Source organism: Talpa occidentalis, unplaced genomic scaffold, assembly GCF_014898055.3.
Source record: "Talpa occidentalis isolate TD23 unplaced genomic scaffold, MPIMG_talOcc4v2.1 talOcc4.10, whole genome shotgun sequence".
Classification (NCBI taxonomy): Eukaryota; Metazoa; Chordata; class Mammalia; order Eulipotyphla; family Talpidae; genus Talpa; species Talpa occidentalis.
The window spans coordinates 29,958,215-29,969,021 of NW_023600993.1; the positions used below are offsets into that span (position 1 = coordinate 29,958,215).

Consider the following 10,807-nt stretch of genomic DNA (forward strand, 5'->3'; position numbering starts at 1 on the left):
GCACTGTTAAGTTGTCAGCAGCTCTGCAGCGCCGGTTTGATTCTCGGCTGGGTCTCACATGGCACGGCAGACCTCTCCTGTCGCCCCGCTGCTCCCCTCAGCAGCGTATTTCGTCAGTCTGCCTGTTCTGTTCCCTGCTCGGTCTCTGGTGAATCCTCTCACCCTCCCACGCATCTGGCCTGTACCCCGTTCTTGTATAAATAAATAAATAAATCTTTAAAAAAATAAAAAACTCTCAAAAGATTCTACAATCTTTTTTTAAAATGCTCTCAGTGAAGAAACTCACTGTAGAATGGAGACAACCAGAGGGGCCAGAGCAAGGTGGGGAGGGAGCACAATGGACTTCGGTAGAGGACTATGGGTGTCTCAGGGGTGGGTGAGACAGGGTGACAACACCGAAGGGGGGAGAACCTATACTTCTGATACACAAACAATGATGTAAACCAATGTTGCAGTGAAAAATAATTTTATTTATTTATTTATTTATACAAGCACTGGGTACAGTCAGAAGCGCGGGAGGGTGAGAGAATTCACCAGAGCCAGAGCGGGGAGCAGAGCAGGCAGAAGGACCGAAGGACACTGCTGAGGGGAGCAGCGGGCGGCAGGAGAGGTCTGCGCGCCATGTGGGACCTCGCCAGGCAGCCGGGGATGGAACCAGCGCTGCAGAGGCTGCAGGCAGCTTCGCAACCCAGCACTCAACTGCTACACCACCAGGGAGGCCCGAAAAATAATTTTTTAATATATTTTATGAGATTACTGAATCCTAGTATCTAGACTCTTAGTGAATCCTAGTATCATCAATTCATCCAGAATATTAAAGAAGGATGACTAGTGGAAGCACAATCTTAAATTTTAATTCCATTGGCTCATGAGAATACTTGTCAACGAAACACAAGAACTAATTCAAAACACAATAATAACGATGTAAAAAGCCTTTTTAAAAAAAAAAAAAAAAAAGGCAAGCACCAAGTTGCTTCAGGGATTTTACTTTCTCCCTTTAAAATGCCATTAAATGTAGAAAATAAAACCACAAAAATGCAATTAGCAAACCATCAAGAACCAGAATTGCTGACAAATACCAAAATGCTTTGGGTTCCATTTCCTGATTTTCTTTTTAAACGATCACAAATTCTGCTACCAGTCAGCTCAGGGTAATGGGCCTATAATATGCGGGAATTCTCCTAAAACAGCTCCCTATTTTGGCAAATATGGCATATAAAATATGGCACACTCTGGAAGCAAGTAGGTGGGCTCACACTGTAACACAAGGGAAAATGAATGCACATAAAAACATGAGGTGCAAATCAAAACTCAGAATGATCAAGAGAATTTGAGGAGCACCTTGTAATACCCAATAAGGCCACTAGAGAACAGAGAGCACCCTCAGTGGGAATGTTTCAACTATACTGAGGTTCAGGCACAGGAGGGGCAAAGTCTTGGTGAAAAAATAAAGGAGGTATGGAAATTCCAAGAGAATTCAGGCTACAGTGTGCCTTCTGAACATGCCTCATCCACCATATATGCCAAGTACTGACTCTTCGAGATGCTGAGCCACCTCAGTTCTTTCAATTTAATTACTCCACCCTCACTCCGACCCTCCTACACCCTCCGACAACCCACACTGTCCCATACAGAAGTCACTTGCTGAGGGGTCTACCAGTAAACTTGGAAAGGGCTAGTCCGAAAGGCGATGAGCTGTAAGAGGAATAATACACACCAGATGCTGAGCATTTAGTAGCCAAAAAAGAAAGAAAAATATCTCATTAATCACTTTAAGTTTTTATTGAAGTAACAATGATTTATAATATCATACATATGATGTACATCTGAAACCAACCATCTGTACTACATATTCTGTTCACCACTAAAAGTCTAACTCCATCCTTCACCGTCCAATTCACCCCTTTTGCCCACCCTCCTGCCCCAACCTTCCTGTCTGGTAGTCACTACTTTGGTCTTAAGTTTTTATATTGATTGAATGTTGAAATGATAGTACATTGTATATTCTAGATTAAAGTATATTCATAAACTTAATTTTGTCTACTTATTTTTCCTTTTTTCAACTTTGACATTAGATTTGTAGACACCATTAGATATGTTTCTAGATTTTCAGTAATAATCATATTATCTTCAAAATCTCTTTCACACATCTTATTCTCTCACCACTAACTCACTTTCCAGCTCATTTACTGCAGTGCTCCAATTCTAATTAATTCAACCCTCCACATGCCCTGCATGTACCCTAGTGGCTGACGCAGACACAAACCATACTGACTGACCCACCTTCATTTATAATCCTCTATCTGAAATGACCCCAACCAGTGAGGAGTCACACCTCATCTTTCCTCTTTCCTTGAATACCACCTCCCCATCCCCAACTCCTAACTCCTGACTTGCTCCAAATCTCAGAATAAAAACCTACTCTGAAGAGAAATTCCACATGTTCCCAGCACTGAACCGACCAATCAACTTTCATTTTCTCCCATATACCTGATTTCCTCAACTGTGCACACTCCTCTTAAAAGCCAACACCTCCTCAAACCCACTGGGATGACGATTTAAAAAATAAAAACAGATAATAACAAGTAATGGCCAATCAACCTACTGTATGGCTCTGATGCTCTGGCAAATGCAAAACTAAGGGAGACAGTTAAAATGATCAGGGGTTGCCAGGGGTTGGAGGGAAAGAGAGGGATAAATAAGTGGGACACGGGACCTTTAAGGCAATGATATTCTTCTGTGAGATACCTTAATAGTAGATACATGTCATTACACATTTGCCCAAAGCCATGGGACAATCAACAGCAAGAGTGAACCCTAATGAAACTATGGCCTTTGGGAGGTCATGATGCATCGATGTAGGTTCATACATAATGACATGTACCACTAGTAGGGATGCTGGTGATAGGGAGACTATGGAAATGAGGCAGTAGGGGCTATATGGAAAAATCTGTATTCCTTCCTTTTTGCTGCAAATCTAAAAACTGCTGAAAAAAGATAAAACTATTTAAAGAAAGCATTCTGGTGGTGGTTGCACAACAATAGGAATGTATCAGACCGTATACATAAAAACTGTTAAGGTGGCAAATTTTACGCTGTACAAATTTGAGCACAATCTTTAAAAGTTGAAAAGCAAAAGTTAGGCTTGGTCCAAGAAGCCTGGGCTGTCAAATGGCACATTATTTTAAAACCAAGTCATTTTCACTCAAAGTCCTTCCTTTGGAAAGCTTCATAATCCTGTACTAAACTTAAAAGTAAATGACCTAATATATATTTTCCCTGATGTTTCACACTCACACACACACACACAAAGCCATAAGTTGCTAGTTACTTGGGTATATTTATCAGTCATCATTCAGGATTGGTGACACCAAACAGACAGGTCACCCCATTCCAGATTGAAAATGTGGCATTTGCTGTAGTGAATCCAAAGATTCCTTTTTACATGCTACATACTCTACATGATCATAATTGTCTTTTGCCAGAGGCAGGGAAACATGTTGACTTACCCAATTGGTTATTTCAGGCCTTTTGCACTTATCAGTACAAAGAATAGCTACAAAATTGATCGTTCCTTTCCGCCGCCCTTTATAGACAACCGTCTTGCTGCCTCTGCCAATCTCCTCATACAGAATGAAGTTTTCCATCTCTGGGGCGACTCTTCACACTCAATGAAATGACAGCCTAATAGCATCTCTAGTACCTAAAAAAGTAAACAAAAATGCCACTTTCAAATGTAAATTAGTTTCCTGATTAGTTAGCCTAGGGGATTTAATATGTAAAGTCTAAATTCTACGAATTCACAACTAAAAGTATTGGATACTAGTCTCTTTCATTTTGAAGGGTGAACAAAGCTAAAGGAAAAAATTAAAAACAGTTCACAAGCCAATATTCAATTTCTTTAATTCAATCAACTAGATCTTAACAAAATAATGAAAATGACAACTGCTTCCAATGCATTGAACAAAACCAAGGAATGAAAGAGACTTGAGCTAATAATATCTTAATACCTTTTTTAGCTTCTCAGTTACAATAGCAAGCACATGGAGTCAATATCTGGAAAATGGGGCACTATCTGCCCCACCCAAAATTCAAATTATTAGAAGCAAATGAAAGTGTATGTGAAAATGGAGAAACTGTTTTACAGGTTAGTAATTGAATCATTTGGATTACACACACTGGTATCTACATCAAATGAGCAGAAATCAGACAGTGAATTTTAATTCCAAGCAGAAAAGATGAGAGAATTTTTAATGTAATCCAATGTAAACCAAAAGAGGGTACAGATTAGTATCTATTTCTTTTAATGAACAGTCTTACTAAAACCTACCTATTATAAAGAATCAATCTCGATTTCTAACCCACGGTAGTGCCAGCAAGCCCAGGGCAGGTTCTAAATTTGGGCAGACAGACAAGGGACAGTCCCAGATCCATCAGTGGCTTTTTCAGGCTTTAATGCTCTTTCTATGCCAAGTGTTGTGGGCCAAGCCCGCAGGCTGGCAAGGCAGGGAGGACTAGGGTCTGGGAGGCTGACAGGGCACTCTGGTGGTCTTTTCCTCTGGTAGCCATTCAGCCACAGCTATTCCTGTCTGAGTGACGCCACCCTTATAGCTCTGCCTCCAGGCTCAGGTGTGCCCACTCACACGTGCTCCACACTATACTCCAGGTGTCCACAATCAGGCACACATGCCCCATGCCCAGCTCCCAAGCACCTTCTGCATTCAAGGCCGCAGGTGATAGCCACAGAGGCCTATGGGGGGAAAGCCGCCAAAATAAAGCCTGTAGTAATTATGTAGCAAGTCAACAAAGATAACATTAAGTTGGCAAAATATTAAAACAGAAGCTATAATGAAAAAAAAATAACATGATGGTAAATGTTCCACAATTGACTAAGTTTGAATACATTAAGATGTTGAAATCACAAGTTTTTATGTAAGAGTAGAGTCCTTGAAAACAAGGTTTTAGACAAGAAAAAAAATAAAGTCTCAAAATTTTGAATTTGATTCAAGCCAAATTTGTTTCCTCAATCTTTACTAAGCAGCATCATAGCAGAGCACCTGATATTGATGCATCGACTATACTCTGCTTAAACAGGACAGTTAGCTGCTTTCAGCACTTCCCCTCTCTGGGGCTGCGGCCTCAGAGTAAAACAAGAATTGGACCAGAAATTCTTCCAACATCTTTCAAGTTTGAAATTCCATGACTTTTTCTTTTTGACACACTCCAAGGGCATTTCTCGCCTTAGACTTCCTAATGCGCATTTTTCAATCATATAATTTTCAAGTTATATAACAAAAAAAACAGAAAAAATAAATGTGTCATTTATCCATTATAAAACAGACACACCCCCACCCTGTAGTCATCACTGAGTCTGGAATAGTACTTTGCCAGTCAGCTCAGTAACCTGTCTCTGAGCCTATGACTATCACAACTCTCCTCCCCAAAAGTAATCACTCTCCTGACTTTCATAGCTTGAGTTTCTTCTCGTTTTCTCAACCAAGTGTGTATCCCCAGACATGCTAGTTTAGTCTTCTACATTTTCTAAAAGCATGGTTGTAGGGTAAGTGAATTGATCAGGCTTTTTACTGTTGGCCTCTGTTGCTACCACCTGGAGCCTTGATCGAGTTGATGGAGTAAGGGGGGTGGGCACAGGGTTGCGTGCTTGGTTGTGGACACCTGCAGTATGGGTGGGGACATGCATAAGTGTGCACACCTGAGCCCAGAGGTCAGGGCTATAAAGGCTGCATCTCTCAGAGACAGCTAAAAGGAGGACTAGCGACTACAAAAGGGGCGAGAACACGAGAAAAAGCCAGGGAGAGCCCAGAGAAAAGAGAGTGCTAAGATTCGCAGGGGGCTGGTAGTTCAGTTGCCTCCCCAGCTCCTGGGCCCCTGCCTGCCCACCCCACAGCAATGGTGCATCTGTTAAATCTCCTTTAACTACATGTTCACCTAGGTATTATCTGAAAATCCAGAAGTCAAAGCAAATAACCCAAAGAAGCATCTGAGAGCATTTAAGCAGCAGTGGGCAGGGTCTACGTTCACGAACTCTGAAACAGACTAGGTAAAAGCAGCACCCAGCAGCCAGGTCAAACACGTTTGACTCCAGCACGGGCAACATTAGCAACACCTGAGGCCTTGATAGAACTGCATAATCTTGGCGTCCAGCTCAAACCCTCAAAATCAAACTCGAAGCGGAGTCAGCAACCCGCTTTTTCGCACCCACTGGAACATGCTCAACCTAGAAAACGACAGGTCCAAAGTTTCTGGGGTTCATGGAAGGCAGGAGGCACAAAACTGAGCCCTCAACAAGTGCTCCTTCTCTCAGAACTTCACATACTGAACTGACAGCAGGCTTTGAGCTTGCTCTGTCCCACTATGTAAACCTCCGTTCCCCACCCCACCCACCCCCCAAAAACCAACACTCAGGCACCCCTAACTAGCCTGCCGCCAGCAAATTGGCGGGTTTCGCCACCTCCCTACATCTTCTGACCTCAGAACCCGGCAAGCGCCACGCTGGTTTTAAGAGGCAGAACTCCGAAATCGGGGGCAGCCATAAAGCGATCTTCGGAGCCCTAAAGCCCAAGACCCCCGAGAGTCCCCTGCACCCAGACCCTGGGAGAGGTGTCGGTGCGCACTCAACCAAAGCCATGAGAAAACTGCAGGGGTCCAAAAGGCAATACAAAGCAGAGCCCGCTGAGACAGAGGGAGAGAGGTAGGCGAGGGATATCCCGCCAGGCCTGCACGCTCTCCAGAATCCACTGAGAGAAACAAAAACCCAATACTTGGTCCCTAAACCCAATACTTGGCCACTCCACCTACCTGATCCTGCGGGAAGGAGCCGCGGATCCACTGGACCCGCTCCAGGGATTGAGCGCGTCTAGGCCCCGCCCCCACTCCGGACGAGTCCACTTGTCAGAAAGCAGGGGCGCCACACTGGAGAAAGACGGGACGGGCTGGGGCAGCGTGAGCCTGTGCAGGTTCAACACCCCCCTCGCATTTGGATTTTCCCAGCCCGTCTCCAAGGCAGCACGCAGAACGCCGGAAGGAGCGCAGAGCACTGACTGGCTGAGCAACTTCGATTCCTATTGGCTGTGACCGGCCGCTAGAGCACGGCCCTCCCGTCAACGGTCTCGAGCCCACCCTTTGGACGAACCCACCGACTCTGGAGCTGGCAGGAAGTGCGGGCGAGAGGCGGGACTTCTAGCGTCAGCGTCCGGTCTTGAGAAATCGACACCCCTCCGCTTTGGATTCGCCCATCCATCTCCAGGGCAGCCCGCGGGACGCCGGAGGAGCGCTGGGCGGCGGCTGGGCTGGTTTGGTCCCTATTGGCGGAGATCCGGAAGGGGGTTTCTGAGGAGGCCTTAGTCCGCTGTAGCCTGGCGCGGGGGCTGCTTTTGGGGGGTTGGTAGTGACCTGCCTGGGCGGTAGCTGCAGAGTTGGGGGGATGGGGGAGCGTTGGGGGAGATGGGGAGTGTTGGGGGTTGTTGGGGGTTGGGAGAGTGTTGGGGGGATGGGGGAGTGTTGGGGGGTGGGAGAGTTTGGGGGGTTGGGGGAGTGTTGGGGGTGGGAGAGTTTGGGGGATGGGAGGAGTGTTGGGGGTGGGGGGATTGGGGGAGTGTTGGGGGGTGGGAGAGTTTGGGGGGTTGGGGGAGTGTTGGGGGGTGGGAGAGTTTGGGGGGATGGAAGGAGTGTTGGGGGTGGGGGAGTATTGGGGGGCGGGGCATGGAGCCGCGGATGCTCGTCATTCTTTACCCAGCCAAACTGCACCGTTTCCTTTTTTATTCCTTGCTCTTGTCGAAGCTCAGCTTGTCTTGGCTACAGGCCGACATCTCAAGTTCCTCACCCTTTAGAAAAGAGAAGTGTGGATTATTTTCCTTCTTGTACTCGCGAAGACAAAGCAGAGCCTCTGATCTCGAGGTGACTGCATGACTTTCAAAGCTCCACACCCTCAAATTCCGTTAGCACTAGCTCCCCTCTTCCATTAGAGTTACGCAGTGGTTCTCCGACTTCAGCATTAGAATCACCAAGAGCGCTTGCTCAAACTTATTAGTGGGCCACATCCACAGAATTTCTGATTCTGTCAATCTGTATGGCGTCCAGATTTTTTGTATTTCTATCATGTTACCAGGTGATGCAGCTGTTGCTGAGCAGGGACCACCCTTTGTAAACCTGTATGTAGAGAAATTGTGCCCCTCATCTCAAGTGAATCGCATCTCTTTGACATCTAAATCGTGTTGCCTTCTCAGGAATCTTACATTATCCATTATTGTCACTTTTGTATGATTAACAATTTTGATAGGGAAAAAAAGTTTCCTCATAGATCGCTCCCTAATTATTGAAAACTAAAATATCAGTTCCAATTTTTGATAAATAGCCTAAGCATTAATGTAAGAAACAATAGCAAATCCTGGCACTTCTTAGGCTAGGTTCTTTGGATACCTCCAGGAAATATACAAGCTCTTTAAGACAGTTAAAATATGTGCACATGCATTTATCTGGCTAGAACTGAAAGGTACCAATGATCCCAGAAGATTTACGAACTCTTGCTATAGACAATTCTAAGATAGCATAGCAAAAGACAAGGGAGAGAGTACATGGAACTCAATGTCCACCACACCACCACAGTCAACTTTTAGTTTGACTTCAAAAAAAAAATTTTTAAGTGCTATTTCTTGAACAGGATGTAGAGCTGAAACAACATGTTTTAATTTACTTCAGTTCCTGAGCATTTTCAGGTGACCTTGAAAATTTTAGATTTTCATTCTTGTATAGTTGATAAGAATGAACCTGACATGAAGAACACAAAAGCTGAATTAAGCAAGCAATCTCTTTTCAGAAGTACCTATGCCTGGACTTCCTCACTTTCAATTATTATCTCTTCATTCAGTCACATACAGAGTTCCTTCTTTGAGTAAAGTATTATGTTAGACATGGAGGAGAAAGAAATAATTTATTAGTTATCTTCATCCAAAGAAGCATACAAAATAATACATACAAACTTTGCCAGAAAAATTTAGGCAAAGGTGGGGCCTCCCTGGTGGCGCAGTTAAGATGCAACCTATGAAGCTGTCCGCAGCCTCTGTAGCACGAGTTCCATCCCCAACCAGCAAGGGAGCTTCCCACATGGCGCAGCAGACCTCTCCTGACTCGCCCACTGCTCCCCTCAGCAGTGTATTTCAGTCAGTCTGCCTGTTCTGTTCCCCACTCTGTCTCTGGTGAATCCTCTCACCCCGCTGCACCTCTGGCCTGTACCCCAGTTCTTGTATGCATAAATAAATACAACTTAAAAAAAAAAAGTTAGGCAAGGGGAAAACAAATTAAGAAAATTCACTTGAATTCTGGAGCGAAGTTACAAGAACAACAAATATATATATATATATATACACATATAGATACACACACACATATATATAGTAAGGATCTGAAGGACCATAGGTGCTCAGAGTAGGCTTTAAAGTGGGCTTTATGAAGACTAGCTGCTATTAGAGAGGGAAGCATTGCCCTTAAATATTCACTGACTCTAAAGTACAAGCTAACTAGTTAGTCAGGAAAAAGCTATTCCTGAAAGAATTGCATTTCCTGGGTCTTCAATGTGTTCTATATAGAGCTGAATTGTAAACACAATGTGAGTTCGTTCATTGGGCTAATTCTTTTCATGTTCCTTTCATATGAACAGAGAGCATCATGCCACGTTCAACATTAACCCTGCAATACTGCATCTGCCTCAGGATGAGCACTTAGTCTGCTTGATCTGTGTAGTCTGGGGATGCTTTCAGAGTAGAGAATCAGCAGAGTAGCCTCCATGGACTCAGTTACATTTTGGTCACAGCTTTTTGGAGTAAAAAAGGTACATATCCAGCTCTCTCCACCCATGCTAATATTTGAGTGAGCTCATCATCTCCAAGGACATTTAATGGGAAGGCCCATGCTGAAGAAGTTTACCCACTCTTGTGACAGCTGGAGGACTTAAGAAAGATGCTCCACTGCCACTAAGAAATGAGCCAAACTAGACAGTTGGGACAGACTATGATTGTCCTCATAAAATAATTTGGACTTACTTCAGATGAGAAACGGAATATGTCAATTTACCATGTAGACCCTAAAACCTCACCAAAATGACTGAATTGAAGTTAATACCACAACAGCACTTAAGAACAAGTAAGGAAAACATTCTTGAGGAATTTCTGGGATACAAAAAAAACCTGGCTTCAGGTGAGCAGGGTATCTGTAAAGGAGGATCCAGGTGAGTCCTGGGGCATATAATCCTCATCTTGGTTATATTTGGATAAAAGGGTTCCACTTTACCACCAACTGATCTCACCACCCTGAACAGTGTCTCCCTGCAGTGCCTTCTACTTTCAAGAAAAGACTTGGAAATACTTTCTAAACAACATGAGCAACAGGCCTGGAATGGAGAATTCCTGCTGAACCATGCATAAGGCTTTTCCTGCAAGAATGATGGCAGCAGCCAGGCTTCTAATCGTCAGTTAAAAGATCAGAAGTTTCCTTGTGCAGAAAGGAGATTTGTGCAAGAAAAAATACTGACATCTAGTAAGGAGAGGTCTCAAATGAAAAAAAAAAAGCTATCTCAGTCCCTTATCACCTTAAAATGGAGCTCACTAATCAATAAGTCCCCAAAGTGTGCATTAAACACTGAATGAGCTTTCAGTTTTACTCTTACCATATGAACACACAGCCAGAAATATTAAGATAAACAAGGAAAGACTAACTGGAAAGAGATTAAAATAAGTCAACCAATAAAAATAAGGCAGAGGTGGGCCTCCCTGGTGGCGCAGGGGTTGGGATG

General features: G+C 44.0%; 1 protein-coding gene across 4 annotated transcripts in view; it reads right to left on the reverse strand.

The window, feature by feature from the left end:
- The window catches only part of ULK4 (unc-51 like kinase 4), a 378,716-nt gene extending 371,812 nt beyond the window's left edge, over positions 1–6,904 (reverse strand). For all 4 annotated transcript variants that reach the window (XM_037526793.2, XM_054693291.1, XM_037526797.2 and 1 more), the window contains exons 1-2: positions 6,820–6,904; positions 3,510–3,703 (exon numbers count right to left, since the gene is read on the reverse strand). In XM_037526793.2, the coding sequence (XP_037382690.1) occupies positions 3,510–3,647 (138 nt within the window). In that variant the 5' untranslated portion in view covers positions 3,648–3,703; positions 6,820–6,904. The remainder of the gene's footprint in view (positions 1–3,509; positions 3,704–6,819) is intronic.
- Between the last annotated feature and the right edge of the window lie 3,903 nt (positions 6,905–10,807).